Consider the following 17791-nt stretch of genomic DNA (forward strand, 5'->3'; position numbering starts at 1 on the left):
ACTTCTGAGAAACAATCGGCAAAGAAACTGCAGTTTTGATTTTCCCTACCCCCACTAACTGCACCTTGAACTCTGAGGAAGTAATTCATCCCACTGTAGCGGCTACACAGCCGAGCTACACTGGATGGTCACCTTGAAGATAAAATAATATTTGAATTACATCCATACTTGTTATGCACCTATCAATGTTAAGCCCGAGGGGGGGGGGGGGTCGGGCTAACCACGGGAATTTGAACGTGAGGTAGGTCCCCAGGGTAGGGATTTTGATCGTACGTGATGGCCCCAGGGTAGGGATTTTGGTCATATATGAAGGTCTGAAGGGACATCTGACCACCTTTCATGGGGATTTTGACCAATTATTTTGTCCCGGGGGTGGGGAATTTGACATTTTTTTTAGAAAATGTCAAAATCCCCACCCCTTGCCCGACCCCCCCCTCCCTCGGGCTTAACATTGATAGGTGCATTATATTGATGCTATTGATACTCATTGTTGGTCCTTTGGCAACATGCATTGCACAAGGCCTCCACAGTAATGGACCCATCCTGTACCATCTTTCTTGCCCCACTCCAAGACAAAAATTATTAAACTGACACCAGCTCCTTTGATACTGTCTTCCTCTGATGACCGTAATTCTAGAGTTGCACACATAATGAGGCATTCCAAGGGGGAAAGCCATGTCGCAATGTCACATGTTTCTGGGAACCGAAGTCACCTAGCCAACAGCTGTAAATGTCGCTGTCGTTTTTCCCACTATTGTGTTGCTGTTGCACTGTGGCGCTGTCGCATTTCAGTGCTTTAATGATGTCGCTTGTCGCTGTTAAAATGTTCCTGTGTTGCCAGAATTCAGGGTCATGTCGCTTGTCGCTTTTACCCCTTGGAAGGCCTCCAAAATGGATGGCAAATAAAATTTCAAAAATCGGCTGTTACTAATGCTTAGAACAACTGTAAAATAAGACTGATATGAACTAAGTGGTACAGGTTTTATGGAATCTATGCAATTGAGTTGTTTCCCTATCCAAAATAAATTCTGTAACAAGTACATTTTAACTTGCAATGTAGTTCTTCCTCCTGTGTTGCAAAAAATATTATAATTGTGTTGTTACTGGAAACATCCATACCTCAGGCCCTCTCAGAGTGTTTTTTTAGTCCCCCCTCCCTCCCCCTCCCTTCTTCCTCCTCCTCGTCATAATTTCCAATGATGGATCGGAGGGTTTGGATATTGGTAATCCTGGAACCACAAATTGACTTGCTTCTTCATTTGCAGGTATGCAGTACCAGAAACACCATTCTCTGTACCTGTGAAGGTTGGATCACAAGAGCTGAATGAACTCATCACCAGCTTGCTGTCATCAAATGGTGTGTGTACATGTAAAAAAGGCTTAATTTTATGTTTTTGCCTTTAGAAATTATCAGTATACATAGATCGTCTTGTTATATAGCTTCTGTATAATCTGGGCAAAATAAATACTGCCTACTGTGTCAATGTCTGGCCCTAATCCCCACCCAGGGGCAAGAAACTAAGCAAGCATTGTGTCTTTGTTACCCTTGGAACAATTTGGTATTTTTTTTGTTCTGGTGTATGGTAATACATGATAACTAATGTAAACAAAGGGAAATAACAGATTGTACCAAGGGTAAAATTAAGCCATAATTTTATCTGTATTCATGGTACAGTATGTAGTGGTGGATCCAGATTTTCAGATAAGTGGGGGGCCCGATCATCCAGACCATGGAATAAATGGGGGGGGGAAGCTCCAGCAAATAGTTTTTCTCAGCCCTACCCGCCTCTGTTAGGCCTAAAAATAAGGTGGGGTCCCTAGTGCTACCAGTCTGGTGTGTGGGGGGAGAAAGAAGCAGGAACCTGTGTATAAAATGGGTTGGAAATGTTATTACAGGTAGGAAGGGCAGGAAATGACTCTCTTGTCCCCCTCTGTATAACTTCCAAACATTTAAAATAATTTGTGGCTTTTTCTTGATTTTAGAATCAGAAGTATCTGAATCTGAGGGTGAAAATGAGAGGAATTTTCAGTTTGATTTTCTTATTAATGGCATTTACCTACAAGAAACACTGGACAAACACATGAGACTCTACAACATCTCAACAGTGAGTTTATTTCTCTTATTTGCTCTGATTCATGTGCTTTGCTATCTTGGTACTAATTACGTACAGTGTAACTCATCAAGGCATAATGGCCTGAATGGTTATAATGCTTTGAACTCTGGATTGAGAAGTGTTAATTGGGCCCAGCCCCAGGGGGGGGGGGGGGGGGGGGGTACTCAGGATTTCAAGTGATCATAAATGGGTACTCGGGGATGATCGAAGAATTTTTTTGGATTTGAAGTTTTCGTTTCAAGGATTTTTGGGGGTAGGAAAATTTGGCAAGTATTTTTTTGGGTGACTTGATTTAAGGTGGCTCGTACCGGTTTTTCTTACGGGGAAGTCTGGTGACTAGCGTGCGCGTCACGCTTCATGCCCACGAGTCACGCGCAAGATTTGAAAAGGAAAACAAACATGGCGGCCGAGTGCGAGGTTGCTTTTCTTCATTTTAAGAAAAAATTCCGCGTTCAACTGAAGTTTTTTTCAACAAGAACATTTTAAGTCAACTTAATGTTCGACAGTCAAAATGTTTTCGGATGTCTCGCTGCTCGAGTTACAAAAGCAAATTCGCATGTGCTACGATCGATCTTGTCGGAGATCGTGTCTCAACTCCACTTTTTTCGTTTCAGCTTATTTGAGTTCGCTTTCAAACACATGATTATTCAGACAAAGAAATACTAAAAAGTAAGATCTAAGAGGCACAACTGGCGCTAACTGAAACTGGCTAAATCCCATGAAATCCTGAGCCGAAAAGTTTCGCAGACAAAGCGAGGGGAAGTCCACGCGTGTTGCGCGCGTATGTGCCCGCAAAGATCAGCGGTAGTCAGAACTGAGCATGAGTAAATACCAAACTTTTAAAATCGAAATTTTAAAGTGCGCGGAAACGCGCGTGGGAATTATTGAGTTCGCGAAGGCTTTAGCAAGAAAACTAACCCGATGACCCCTATTTTTTATTGCCCTAATATTTTCCTTTTATGTAAAGGAAACGCCAGAAAAAATCTAAAAAAATTCTACGAAAGGAATTTTTAATTACTTACAAATTGCTCTTTTTTGCATTTTGCAAAAAATCCGCTTCGTAGAATTTTTTTAAAATAATTATACAGTTTCTTTTTCATATGCTAAAAGTTATCACGCGAAAAAAAATGGGGGTCATCGAGTTAGTTTTCAAGATAAAAGCACTGGAAGCTGAAAAAGGGTCCAAAAAATCATTGCCTACCGTTGCCATGGTAACCACTGATAACGTAATTATTGGTATTTTGGATCAACAACACAATGGGTAATTTAATTATACAAAAATTTTGTTACGATCTTTAATTATTTTTTTGGCCATTTTCTTCCAAAAGTCGCACAGTCAAAAACCTGAAAACTGGTACGAGCCACCTTAAGTAGGGTTTTTGGGGGTATTAAAAACAATCTAAAGATTTGTGATAGTGCCTTGGCTGCGTAGTTCTGTGAATAAAGTACAAGCAAATGTGTTTGTAATGTTTTCTTTGTGTTACATCATTCACCTATTCTGGTAATTTAAGGGCAAGAAAATCGACATGGGATTTTTTTGGGTCTTTTTTCCCCCCCATTGGTTCATCCATCACTTGGAATCCCGAGTACCCCACTTGGGGCCAGGCCCAGGCAGAATCATTGAGCTTTGCCCTTGGGCAAGACACTTTAGTTATGCGTCCTTCACAGTGCTTATCTCCATCTAAGATCACCAGTTGTTTTTTAGGCAATTTTTTAAATAAAAATATCTTTAATTGCAGGAAAGTGTTGTTGAAATAGAATATGTTGAAAAACACCCCACACCAAGACCAGACAACTGTTTACTTCATGATGATTGGATCAGCTCCATAGCTGTATGTAAGAAGTGGTATGTCAGTCACATCAATTTTTGATAAAATGGTTTCTATCCAATTTAGCTTTTTAATTTATTTTTCATGGATTGGCCAGCTTCAAAGTCAAAAACATATTTTCTGACTTCTCTTGTTTTTTACACTTTGCAATGCAGACTGTTTTGTCAGGTTGACAATTTGCTTGTTCTGACCTTGAAAGACATTTCATTTAAATGAGCTTTGTCATAATTTGAGGATACATCTTGAAAACCTTGGCCTAAATTATTTGTTGTGTTATTTTTAATCCATGTCAATCGTTTCTGATTTAACAATCCTTGTTCCTTTTTTGGTCTTATTATTACCTCTTAAATATTAGTGTTAGTATTTGGTAAACATTTATTTTGAGTATTCTGCGACTTGAAGATAACTTTGTAAATCGCAAAAAAATTAAGTCTGTATCATTTAAGACTACCATGTAACTTGTATGTATAATTACACAGTTACCACATCAACATTTTGGTATTGTTTCATGTTATCTTTCCAGTATTCTGAGTGGCAGCTATGATGGAAATGCATATGTCTGGGATTTTAATGGTATGTTATTTTGTTACAAAATTTTACTGATTTGTTAATATGTAACACTGCTTATCTATCATAATTGCAACCTTTGCTTTGGGCCTGATCAAATCACCTAATTAATCTTATATCTTAAAGTGAAAAAAAAAAAGAGAAGAGAAGAACCTTTGTTATTTTTCTTGGGGAAAGGGCAGGCAAGAGTAAAGAGAAGTATTTTTTTTTAGTAAATAAGCACCAGTGTATTGCCTGGTTTACAATCACAAACCAAACAGTTACACGTCAAGGAACAGAGTCATGAGAGGTTTCTGATGAGCATAATGTGGAGGCCCTGTTAGGGTAAATTCCGACAGGCGACACGGCTCTGAAACGGCGACATGAAGAAGCTGAAATGACGACGAACGACAGGATGCTCCCGTGAAATAACGACAGCGACAAAGAAAAAAGCAAAATCGACAGCGACATTAATAAATTCACTCCACGTTCTCTTTGTACCGGCTCAGAATAAAGGAAAACATGTCTTAGCTTCTTCAGTTTTTCAAAATTTTCTGGGGGAGCATGCCCCCAGACCCCCCTACGAAGGTGTCTCCTTCGTCTTCCCAAAAAACCTAGAACGCTGTCCCAAATCAGAGTCAAAGTCTCTCTCTTTCCCAACAAATCTGAATGAGAGATCCACGAATAGGGAATATTATGATGACAAAATTATGAGAATGCATTATTTCGTGTTATGCACTCCGGACTCGAACATTTCCTACATTATATGGACGAATTCGAAATTCCGACAGCGACATGCGAACCTTTTGAAATTGCGACGCGAAAAGGTTTGAAATTCAGACGGGGGACATGAAGACCCCCCCTAACAGGGCCTCAATGTGCATCCATGTGCTGTGTACTGTTAATGCCAATCTCATAGTGGCAAATTATAGAACCTCTTTAATACAGACACCCAATGGACAAGGAATAGTGTCCATGCAGTAAAAACCCGCGTATAAGAACCTGACATTTAAGAACCTGTTAGGCTAAAATTTCGTTTTTAAGCACCCTTCACATAAGAACCATTTTAGGCTAAAATTCTAAAACAAGTTCTTATTTTCAAAAAAAAGAAAAAATAATCTTCTCAAAAATATATTTATTACACAGTCTGTACACATAATAAACTTGTCCTCCTTGAATATAATTATTAACTGAGATGAACAAATGAACCTTATGAAATCACAGTACATGAATATTTCTTGAACAATAGTTAAGAACCTAATTAAGAACCTAGTTAGCCTAATTTTACACTAAATACCATTTATATAAGAACCTGTTTAGGCTAACTTGAAAAAACTTAGGTTCTTATACGCGGGTTTTTACTGTATTTTGGAGGTGTCCATGTTATAGAGGTAGGGTTTGTATGAATTTTGGTTTCTTTTGGACCAAGAGAACTATCTGTAACAGTGATATGTCTGTATTTTTGAGGTGTCTATAAGGAGATGGTCTTTTATGTCTATCTGTATTATTAGTGAATCTGAGACTTTCTGTGTTAGGTACATGTAATTTGACGTTTGATGGACACACTGCACCTGTGAAAAGTGTATGCTGGATTAACGTGGGTAAGTGTTACAACCTGTGCAGGCTGGTGCCTGCTGCAAATGCATGATTTGAGATTTAAAAAAAAATGTCCTCAATGTTTCTTTAACTTGTGTTGAGGGTGAAACAAAAAAAAAAAAGTTAACAATTGAATCACAAGCAAAGTCAGAGAGAGGGTGCAACTGGAACTACATGTACCTCCACTGAGTCTCCCACTCTGGCCCACATACCCACATATACTATCTTTCTCCTAGATGGGAGGGGGGGGGGTCTTTATGTCCCAATGAAGAGATGTGCATCATATCTTTTTGAGGTCGAAAATCATGTTTTGTTCCATTTCAATTGCTGCATACTACGGTACCTCTGAGTAGTTAAACTGTATGAAAATACAAAATGTGACTGTGTGACTAATATATAATTAGTACAGTGGTATTAATTAAGACACACAAGACATCATATTTTCTTGGTTTACTACACTTTTCTTGCAGATGATGATGTGGGTGTGTTCATTAGCTCTTCCCAAGACCAGTCCATCCGTCTGTCTGAGGTACAAATAATAGTAATGTTAAGGTCATTCCTCAGTATTGCATCCTGTACTGCGCACAATTTCATCCGTGATTGTGCCCACGTGCAATAAGAAGATAACGGCTTTATCTATACGGCTTGGCTCACAAGAGAGATAAATTGCCGTTTTCTCATAAACGAGTACTGGGACCTATCATTTTTTCTATTTTTCTGAGTCAAGCAATTACCTTCTTTCTTTACAATGAATATAAACAAATTTCTATTGTAGAAGAATAAAAATAAACAGAATTGTAAACTTAGCCAGTACTCATGATAATATGGTTGCTGATGTTGTAAGGAACTACAGGGTATATTCAAGGTCTTCCTGCTCCTAAACAAATAGAGGCACCCCTCTTTTGTGTTTCAAAAATAAAGGTCTCTTGGGATGAACAACCAATAGGCAAAGTTTGAGCGAAATTCTATTGTCAGTTCTATTTCGGTGGAATGACCGTAAAAGCAATACCGTATTTACAATGCATCCAGTGAAATTTTCCATACTTTTTACAAATGGAATACTAATAAGTAGCCCCCAGAAAAATGGCCCTAAAGGAATCTGTGTCAGGGTTGAGCTCGGTAGCCCTAGCCACAGGTAGTAGTGGTTTGTGTTGTATTCCCTCGGGCTTTAATATAAAGTCCTTTTTTCTATCCTTGTTAGTGGTCACGTGATAAAGGTACAGCAGAATGTATTCACATCTGTAAAGGACACACGCAGAGTGTGGATACAGTGGCTATGGATTCTTCTAAAACAAAGGTCAGTTGACAAGCTTCCTTGGAATTTATTACCTACTTTTTAGATTACTGTGTTTTCATTTTGTGTTGATTGACTCTTTTGTTGTTTAGTTTTGTAGTGGTTCGTGGGATAAAACGTTAAAAGTATGGTCTGCTGGTAAGCTTTTGTTTTTATTGCTGTTTTTTCTGGTGATGCATGTATTGATTCATTAGAAAAAGAACTAATTTGGTCTGCAACCAGAGAGTTTTGGGAAAGACTCTAAGTAACATGACTTGTGGATGACGTACATTTGTATCCTATACATAAATGACAGGGCGAACTGGCGCGGCAAAGTTAAACTGGCGTGACAACGTTAAGTTGGCGTGATATGATAAAGCTAGTGTGACAATGTTAAGCTGGCGTGACAAGCTTCTTAATGCCGAAAAAATGACTCAGAGTTCTCGTGCTTTTTTTTCTGGTGATTGGTCGTTAAGACTCAAACTCTCTAGTATTTCCATCGACGAATATTTGCCTCAAACGATACCTGCATGCTTTTCTCTCGTGAAAGTCCTCACCTTGTTACTCTGTATGTTCAGTTGCAGACCCTTCAGCGTCCGATGAAGCCGATGATGATGGAAAAGTGAAAAAGAAACAGAAGACCAGCAAAAGAAAAGCAACTACACGGGTAAAATTTTCCTGACACCGAAGCTATTGTTTTTACCTTTTTTCTGTTTTCGCTTTTTTCGACACACAAACTACAATAAAAAGAAAGCAGCCAGTCAACAGACTTGTTACCCTACCCTACTCAACAGAGTAAACAAAACAAAAAACGCGCGAAACCAGTAGTATACTGGTAAAACAGGTTAGCCGTAGTACCCCTAGAGAGTTCAACTGGCAATGTACAACACAAACACAAGAAAAAATTTGGTTTTCGAGGGGGAAAACGTCATTGGATAATGAATCTCTTATAATTGGCATTTTTATGTCAGTGAAATTGTAACAGTCATTGCACTGGCCATTTCTTGCGTACAGTTTCTAAATGTTTTGACAGAAAGCACTGAAAGATTAAGCCCATGGTGCATTTGCGAGACTTGTCACGTAATTTGATCCTGTTGTTCCTTACCAGACCCCACTCATGACGCTATCTGGTCACGCAGAGGCTGTCTCCAGTGTGTTGTGGATCGATCACAGCACGGTTTGCAGTGCAAGCTGGGATCACACCATTCGAATTTGGGACCTCTCTGCTGGGGTTAACAAACAGACACTGGTATGTATGTACAGCGGCAGCTCTTGACTTTAAGTAGTCTGTAGGGGAGGGGTGGGAAGGGTTTACACACCATTCGAATTTGGGACCTCACTGCTGGGGTTAACAAACAGACACTGGTATGTATGTACTGTGGCAGCTCCTGACTCTCAGTTGCCTATAGGGGAGGGGTGGGGAGGTTTTATGCTTGCTACGCAGACTAGGCTGACTGACTTTAAGTAATGAGGTTTTTGCACTTGCTAAGGATTCCGATTGGTATACAGTCGAAGCTCTCTTAACGGACACTCTCGTAAGCGGACAGCTCTACTTACGGCCGCCTTGTTTGAAACCCCGTTTTAACTCCCATACAAACTCTGTATTTTTACATTCTCGTAAGCGGACATTCCCGTAAGCGGCCGCGGACACTTACAGAGATTACGACTTAGTCTTTTTCTTTGTTTTTAAGCTCCCGTTAGCGGACACCCCACAGAAAACCCTTTTAACAACCTATGTATCTTGTTTTCATCAATCGACTTCACACCACCGTTCGTCACAATGATTTTACAGTAATTACAGTACTATATTTCAGTGTTTGTTTTGTCGACATCCACGTCCGTCCGGTTATTGTTAGCTGAGCAAGCTCCCGTAAGCGGCCATCTATCCCCTACACCTCTAGTGGCCGCTTACCAGAACCATTCTCGTAAGCGGCCAGCTCCAGTTACGGACACTTTTTTCGCGTCCCAAGGGGGGCTGGTTACGAGAGCTTCGACTGTATTCATATTATTTATATCTTTTTTACAAATACAGTGTCAGAAACTGAGCTCAATGTTACACTTAAGCTTTGAAAAACTCACAAAATAATAAACAACCTAACCTGCGATCAGGCGTTCTTTTTTCGCAGCGAAAAAAAAGAACGCTCGCTCACAGGTTAAAATTTCGACAGACAGCAGTGTAACGGAGGCGGTGTTTAGTTGATTTTTCCTTTTAGGACACATTGCATGTATTTGATCCAGATTTTAATACGGTGTAATACTGTTGAAATTCAACTATTTCATGTACCAGTATCCTAACTACGTTTTAATTTCTTCTTCTTTACAGAATGGTTTCAAAGTATTTTGCGACATTTCTTTCTCTCCTCTATCAAGACTTCTCGTTTCTGGGAGCGCCGACAGACATGTGAGACTGTGGGATCCTAGAACTACCGGTCAGTCAAGAACAGCAAGATAACTTGTTACTTAATGTGGTACCAAAGCAGACAATTAGTTTGAGCGCCAGCCGTACTCAGTTGGTCAATGCGAAGATGGGGCGTTTTATTGACTGTTAGAGATACCATGCGAGTCATACATGTAGGGTGAAAAGGTTTCTAGGTCGTTTACGTTAATTTCAGAGACTTGTCCTTCAGGAGGCTGGTGCTTGCTAAGTGTCTTCATGCCATGAAGCGACGAGCAGTTTTTCTACTCTCTCTGGATGGGATGCTTGTCCATCGCATAAGAACCCCCACCCCCACCCCCGCAACATAGTGTCGGGTTATCCCAACTTCCAACAGTTTGCCCAAAGGGGCATTGTCGGGAGTGTTTTCCCAGGAAAACAACGCAAGGACCCCGGTCAGACTCGAACTCAAAATGTGTGCAGTTTAAGTCTACAAAACTGTGTATCACTATTTTCTTTCATTTTAAAACTCTAACCTGCCTTCTTTCAGACGGAACCGTGGTTAAGAACACTCTGACGTCACACCAAGGCTGGGTGTCCTCAGTGGCTTGGTCACCAAGCAGCGAGTTCGAACTGATTTCTGGGTCATACGACACGACAGTCAAACTTTGGGATACGCGGAGGTAAGTAGTACTAGTAGGGGGTGGGAGGGGAGGGGGTGGCTTCCGTACCTCATTCTGGCCCTCTTGTGTTCGGTTCAAAGCTCACTCTAAAGCGGCCTTCACACGACAAACTATTCGCAAACTCGTGTTGGCAAACTCGTGTTGGCAAACTCGAGTTGGTGTGTGTGAACGACGCAACAACGGAAAACAAGTTGGCCAACTGTTGGCGACAAAATAGAACTTGTCTCTATTCTCACCAACAGTTTGCCAACTTGTTTGCCAACTGTCGTTGTGTCGTTCACACACACCAACTTGAGTTTGCCAACATGAGTTTGCCAACTTTAGTTTGTCGTGTAAAGGCCGCTTTAGGGACGGGCCATTATGTTTTGGAGGTGGTGGGGGGGGGGGGGATCAAAAATCCTGAAAAAATTGCTTGCAAAATCAAAAAAGTCCACATAAACTGTTTGCAGACATAAAAAACATTGTCTGCAGGAAGATACTGCCGGAAAAAATTGTTTGCACAGACGACACTAAAAAAAATTGTTTCTCTTGAAAAAAAAATTGATCCCCCCTCCAAAAAAATAATGGTCCGTCCCTCAATAAACTAACGGGTTTTTTATCTTCCATCAGCCTGAATGAACCGCTGTTCACAATGACTGAACATCAGGATAAAGTTATGAGCGTAAACTGGACTCTACAAACTGTAAGTTGTCGAGAAAGTGGCTACCGTAATGATGATTTACTTTTGGCACCTCGAGGAAGGGCGCTTATTTAATTTTTTGAGAAGCAACCAAATGAATCTAACAATAACAGAAACTGTAACAGTTAGAAATTGTTAAAAGTTTAGTTACTTTTAAAATAATTGTTCATTTTAGCACTAAGTATATACATGAAATGTACGGTGTAAGGTAGGAGTTTATTAGTTGCGTTGGTTGTGGGCGTTGTGGGGCGTTTTGTGGGGTGTATATGGGGCGCTGGGGGGGGGGAAAGGGGGGCGGGGGGGCAAAAAATCTTTTTCCTTCATTTGATGCTTATTTCTATTAATTGTATTTTCACAGTCTATCCTAAGTGGCGGAGCTGATAACCAGTTGATAATATACGATATCTCCGGAGGAGGCTGGAGAACAAGAGATAGTGATATGGAATATCAGTCCGGGGACACCACGTGACTAGAAATAACGCACAGGCGTTTTGCATAAGACGTCGTTCACGATTTTCGCGCCAAAAATAACAGAAAATGATTTTAGGAAAACTAAGATGATGGAATTTTCTAGACGGTTTTGTATTCACTCAGCTAATATATTTATTACCAACAGATAGTTTTAAATGTTTTATTGCTGTAAAAATAAAACCTAGTTCGTTATTATCATAATTTGTTGTGTCGTTTTCAGGGGCGTAAAGTTCTGCTACTGCTGCTTCTAGGTAAAATTTTCCTCCCAGCCGACCGGTTAGCTCAGTTGGTAGAGCGCCGGACGGTCGGGGCGGGAGGTCTCGGGTTTGACTCCCAGACCGCTGTTCAAGGGGAACGTGGACTCTAGGAACGAGATTGGGCGAAACAGGAAAGGGCAATCTGCGCATGCTCAAAAAGTTCTGTTTTGACATCGGCATTCTTGGTGCGAAAAAGAAAAGGGGGTTGGGTGGGTTGTTGAGTTTTTTTCCCCCCTGAGGTTGGATAATTAGAAAAAAAAAATTAAATGTACAAGTTGCCACACGTTTTATTATATTTACATATATAAATATTATTTACACAGCATCAACTTCTCTCTTTACTCTCTCTCTCTATTTAGGAAACGAGAGCACGGGCATATCTTTACATACTTTATATAAAATTATCTTTATCAAACTATTCGTTTTCAAAGTCTCATAAATTTTCAATCTTGACATCTGTATGGTTTAAACTGCGATAGGCCATGTCCAGTCCTGATCAAGTCAGGTTTTTCTGTTCTTTTAAGTTCTTTACTTGCTGTTGTACATGTAGTTCAGCCAACCTTTTATTTTTGTTTGATACCTTGGACAATTCTGTTTTCATCGTGGCATTTTCTCTCTTCAGCTGAGCGAGCTGATTGTTAAGTTGGCAAATGGACTTCGATTTTTCCTCTTTAAGTTTGTTAATCTCTTTGTCCTTATCGGTCAGGAATGTGGCGTTTTCATCCATTATCATTGCTAGCCGATCCTTAAATTGGTCAAAAATGTTCCATTTTTCGTGTTGAAGTTTTTTCAACTCTTTGTCCTTCTCTGCTAACCGTTCGTTGAATTGGCCAATAATACTCCACTTTTCGCTTTCAAGTTGTTCAATGACCTTCGACTTTTGCTTTTTAAGTTCGTTCATTTCTTTGTCTTTCTCAGAAATGATTTTAGCGTTTTCATTCATGAACGACGCTATCCGATCCTTGAATTGGTCAAACACCCTCGACTTTTCCTCTTGAAGTCGTTCGTTAAGCTCTTTGTCTTTCTCAAACATGATTTTGGCGTTTTCCTTCATCGATGTCGCCAACTGTTCCTCAAGTTGGTTAATAACCCCAGAATTTTCGTCTTTAAGTTGGTTTATTTCCTGAATCTTTTCCGAGGTGATTCGAGCGTTTTCCTTAGTTAACGACGCTAGCCGATCCTCAAGCTTTTTATAGTCCAGCTCGCAAGTTTTGAAGTGAGCTAACTCCTTTTCCAAGGCGTCCACTTTACATCCTAGACTGTTCAAGTCAGCTCTCTTCGTTTCCAGTTTATTCTGAAGAGTGTCGTTCTTCTCCTGCAAATCTTTCATTTCCTTCTTCATGACACTGATCTGAACCAAGAGCTTCACATTTTCTTCGTTGCTTTTTTCAATTATTTCCTCCAAAGTTTTGTTCTCTTGGTCTCCGTCCTCAACCCACAGTTGTAGTTCTTCTATTATTTCTGAATTTTCCTTTACAAGCTGTTCAAGTTCCTTCTTGTGGATTTTCTCACAACTGGAGACCTGTTTGTAAAAATAAGATCGAGAAACGTTTGGTTTAATTAGGACAGGAGGAAATCTCGCCAATACGCGGTATGCACCCATCCCCCAGTCGGGGAAGGGGGGTTCTTTAGATGGTACTGATGGGTATGCCCGTTGTACATTTATTGGGGGGGGAAAATCGAGTTTGTTGTTGGTTGGTTTGTTGTTTTTGCATGGAATTGGGGGGGGGGGGGTGGTCAACCCTTCGATCGCGTTCTTCGCGTCATAATTAAAGGCATGGGGTTAATGGGGGTTCCATTCAACGTTTCCACTTGTATCAACTGATTTTCTTTCGTATTGGTCCCTTTTTGCAGATTGTCGACTGATTTTTTTTTTTAGCTAAATCGTCGTGTTTGTAAATGCCTTCCAGTTTTCAAGATCTTTCATGGTATTAATCAATGAGTACTTACGGAGTAAAACCTTCGAATTCGTTTCTGTGTCTTAGCACTCTGGTAAAGAACATAACCACGTCAATTCGTTTCCAACTGACTGAACCCCTCACTCCATCCAAATAAAAACGATTTTATCAATTTTTAAACTATCACATGTAAATCATCGCTCCAGTTCCTGAGATCGTCGTGTAATATCGAAACTTTGATTTCATTAAATACCCATACGAAGGCTATCCTTCATTTATTTACGCATATAGAACAACTCTCGAAGGATTGTAAGTAAGGAATCGGCGTTTTATTTACCTGTTTCGTATTTAATGACGTGACTTGTTCTCTTCGCCTCAAAGATGGTGTTATTTTTGCGACACACTTTGCATTTGGAGGACTGGCAGTAGTTTTAGTCCTTGCTGCTTGTTTTGCTTGTTTCTCTTTTAGGTTAATTCCTGTAATAGTTAAAGACAGAATCATTAACTCGACTTAAAGCTTAAATTTCACTTTAAGCTGCGACTAAGAATCCTTCTTATTTTAATCAATTCTACTCGCTTTCGAATTCGTTGTTGATTCTTTCGGCATTTGCCCCTTTTTTTCAGTCACGATTTTATTAAATTCATTTTAACCAGATTCGCACTCATCTCTAGGAAATCACAGTTTGTCCGCTTTGATGGTTAAAAGTGGCATATAAATGGAGAACAGCCAACTGTAAGCTTACTTACAAAAGTTCAAAACTAATTAAAACTCCTAAAATTTAATATTAAACTTTGTTTACAAGTTAGCACTACCAAAGACACCACAAATAAAATAACCTTGTGTAAATCTTTTTTCAAATAAAATAAATAAAAATGTCATGAAAGCATGACAATACCTGAGTCTCGTCCCAAAGGTCTTTTGTCGTTCACAGGTATCACATTCTTGGGGAATTTGTCTTTGCCAGTCTTTCTGTTTGTTTGACCTACTACCGGAATCCGTGATGGCCGCTTGCTTTGAAGCTTTTCCATGAAGCGATCACTTTGAATGCTCTGCTTTTTATTAGCTTCGTTCTTTGACGAGGAACTTTTTTCGCTGTTATTGTTCAAACGAGTTACTGTACGGACTGGTATTCTAGATTTTTGTTGCACTGGAGAAAGGCGATTCTTGTCACAGGACGCCATCGCTTTTTTACGGCAGTTTTTGACACCGGTGTGAACCACAAGTTTCTCTAAACCTTTTCTGTGTTTTTGTTTGTCGATTTTGAACTGTTTCGGAATTTTCTCTTTTGTTTGACTGCGAAAAATATCGCAATATCTCCTGCTCCGAATCTCAATGCTCACCGCATCGATTGCTGAAGCAAATGACTCAGTTTTCTCACAATTCCATGGAAACCGTCTTCGATCGTTTCGTCATAAACAGCGCTGCTTTGGTCATTCTTGCTCGATTGCACGCGCACAGTTTTGCTGGACAAATTTCGCAAAAAATTAAATTTTAACGTCCGTTAGAGACTGTTAAACTTCCTTCCAAAATTGCTCGATAGCTTTTAAACTTAAACAAATATATTACGTGCAACTCAGTGGAGTTAATTCACATTTCTCAGTAAAAAAACTAAAACTCACCTTTTGTGAAGACACGTACAGCTCTGCTGTGTAGAAATTTACGTGGTAAAGATCCCGTCAATATTTCTTATTTCAATTCGTCGTTTCAGCTCTCATTGAAGCTGGGCTTCTTTTAAGATTTTGTTGTCTGCTTGGAGAAATCGCTGTATTTGTCCCATCAACTGAAATGAAGTGAAAAAAACCTTCTCGCCGACCAGAAAGTTAAACGAAGCCAGCCCCTAAATCCATGATTTAAGGCCACAAGAAATAGCATTTTCATCCAACTGATAGGAAGAATACTTTGTTACTTTGGCCAAAAAGCTTCGTTTAAAGCCACAAGCTGAGTTTCACTCATTGTAGATGAACTAAAATATCATATTGTTAATTTTCGGACGCCTCTTATTTGAACTTCTGCCTTCTCGATTTGCCATTGATTCAAAAACATTTTCAAAATTTCTAGCCAACTCAGTCGTCTCAGTGCAAGTTACTCGCAAAAAGCCAATCAGAAGCAAGTAATTTTGCTGTCAATCAAGATTCCTCCGGCAAAGGTGCTCAGCTGTCAATCAAACGAGACCCTTAGAGGAGTGGGGGAGGGGTATAGAAGATAAGGCTGTCCAGAAGTTGCTCGACATTTCTCTAAAAAGGCTCAAAGATTGTCAAAAAGTTGCCTGAGTGTTTTTCTTTCAATTTTTCAGTTTTCTGATGCAATTTTATTGCTACAGAAGCTATTAACGTTTAATATAAACTAGAGTGATTATCGAGGTTTTAACTCATTGAGAAAAATTGAAACTGAAACTTGGAACGACGCGATTTTCTTAGGTATCTTTCGCATATGAAAGAACGATGACATCACAATTTTTTGTTTGTCCGTTGTCTTTGCAAACCATTTTTCCGACTGCATTTTCCTGCAGACAATTTTTTTGGGGTGTTAAGGCGACTTCCCGACTGGCTCTTTCACTCGTTTGTGGAGGATTCGCTGTATTGGTGATAGTGGTGGTTGCAGTGCTGTTTTGTCCGACATCACATTGGATTAGGCTTTTATAGATTGTGCTCCTAAAAGTGGCATATTATGCTACTAGCAGTGCTCAAAATTTTGCCAAATTATGCAAAAATTATGCCAGAATTCCCAAATTATGCTTCTGATTTCCGAAATTACCGTACCCAAATTCGCAAGTAGCCAATCAGAAGCGCGATCTACTGTCCTGATATTCTACGATATCAAGTCACTGACCTGATATGCCACCATATCACGGTCACTTTGAAGTAAAGTAGTGTTACTTTACGATGAATTTAAAAGAGGTTTACCAATAAAACAGAACTTCGTAATTTAAATTAAGCGGTGTTTAGCGGTCGTAAAAAGAGAAAAACTTTCCCGCCAAAACTAAACTTGAGCGCGCTTGCCAAATGCGCGATGTTTGCCGATGAGTACTGAGACATTCAGACTGAAAAAGTGGAGTCGGAATTTCCAAATTTTTCGCTTAATTTTGATTTTGAAAATTTAGAGAATGAAACTCTAAACAAACGAGTGAAAAAAAAGGCAGAAGAAGAACTTGGTAAAAGTATTGAATACCTAGACAACACAATTTGCAGTACGTACCTTGCAAGCATGGCTTCAACAGAGCGATAAATATAACCGGAGTTTTGGCTGAATTTGGGTACGGTAAATACCTAATCGTACCTTTTTGGTACGCTTCGGCTGCATATCAGGCTCGTTTGGTCTCGCCATGGGTATTTTGGCTCGACTGCGTCTCGCCAAAATACGAACCATGGCTCGACCAAACTCGCCTGATATGCCGCCGAAGCGTACCAAAAAGGTACGATTAGGTATAATTATGCTCACAAAATGACGTAGATTCTATACATAGAGGTGCGCAATAACGACACCAAATTATGATGTTTTTTAAATAAACTGTTGTTGTAAATTTATTTGTGTTTATGGCAGTTTATCACGGCCGTCAGCTGTCCAAATTAGCTGCCCGCATCTCTAAACCGTTTGTAAAATGCCTCCAACGACTTAACAATCACAATTGTATAGCTAAAACACGCATTGCAAGAACAAACTACCTAAATTTCATTTATTTCTGTAGAAAGTACACCATATTTACTACATTTTATGAATTTATGCTCCAAAAAGTGCTAAAAATTGCTAATTATGCCGTGGCAGTGCTCGTTTCACAAATTATGCTTTTTAGCTCCAATTATGCCAAAAATTATGCTAGCACAATCTATAAAAGCCTACATTGGATGGTATCCAGTTGAAAAGAAACAGAGAGAGGCGCAGAAAGCAGCAGAGAGCTAGAGAGCGAGGGCGGAGCAGAAAAGGAAGTTCAACAGCCTGGCAATGACTCGATCGATGACCCTACGGTAAGGTAGCTTCGATGTCTATGACAATAAAATGTCTTTGGGACGCCATGTTTCAAGTCATCTCTGAGTTTCTTCTGGACCTTCCTACCCAATATGCACTTGTACTGA

At 39.8% G+C, this 17791-nt stretch overlaps 2 protein-coding genes across 3 annotated transcripts in view; one reads left to right on the plus strand and one right to left on the minus strand.

Annotated features, from left to right (window-relative positions):
* LOC144660184 (ribosome biogenesis protein WDR12 homolog) overlaps nucleotides 1-11632 on the plus strand; it is a 19005-nt gene extending 7373 nt beyond the window's left edge. For both annotated transcript variants that reach the window (XM_078520780.1, XM_078520779.1), the window contains 14 exons: nucleotides 1266-1357; nucleotides 1984-2105; nucleotides 3854-3960; nucleotides 4467-4516; nucleotides 6025-6090; nucleotides 6556-6614; nucleotides 7287-7382; nucleotides 7472-7517; nucleotides 7937-8025; nucleotides 8467-8607; nucleotides 9682-9787; nucleotides 10283-10415; nucleotides 11025-11097; nucleotides 11453-11632. In XM_078520780.1, coding sequence (XP_078376906.1) covers nucleotides 2082-2105; nucleotides 3854-3960; nucleotides 4467-4516; nucleotides 6025-6090; nucleotides 6556-6614; nucleotides 7287-7382; nucleotides 7472-7517; nucleotides 7937-8025; nucleotides 8467-8607; nucleotides 9682-9787; nucleotides 10283-10415; nucleotides 11025-11097; nucleotides 11453-11563 — 1101 coding nt within the window. In that variant the 5' untranslated portion in view covers nucleotides 1266-1357; nucleotides 1984-2081 and the 3' untranslated portion in view covers nucleotides 11564-11632. The remainder of the gene's footprint in view (nucleotides 1-1265; nucleotides 1358-1983; nucleotides 2106-3853; nucleotides 3961-4466; nucleotides 4517-6024; nucleotides 6091-6555; nucleotides 6615-7286; nucleotides 7383-7471; nucleotides 7518-7936; nucleotides 8026-8466; nucleotides 8608-9681; nucleotides 9788-10282; nucleotides 10416-11024; nucleotides 11098-11452) is intronic.
* Nucleotides 11633-12095: 463 nt separating this feature from the next.
* Nucleotides 12096-15137, minus strand: LOC144659853 (uncharacterized). Its single transcript, XM_078520379.1, has 3 exons — nucleotides 14617-15137; nucleotides 14058-14197; nucleotides 12096-13344 (listed from the first exon to the last, which is right to left on the minus strand). The coding sequence occupies exons 1-3, from the start codon at nucleotides 14900-14902 to the stop codon at nucleotides 12319-12321; spliced, it is 1452 nt and encodes a 483-aa protein (XP_078376505.1). The 5' UTR covers nucleotides 14903-15137; the 3' UTR covers nucleotides 12096-12318.
* Nucleotides 15138-17791: the final 2654 nt, after the last annotated feature.

This window comes from Oculina patagonica, chromosome 7 (assembly GCF_052425735.1).
Source record: "Oculina patagonica isolate OP01 chromosome 7, crgOcupat, whole genome shotgun sequence".
Classification (NCBI taxonomy): domain Eukaryota; kingdom Metazoa; phylum Cnidaria; class Anthozoa; order Scleractinia; family Oculinidae; genus Oculina; species Oculina patagonica.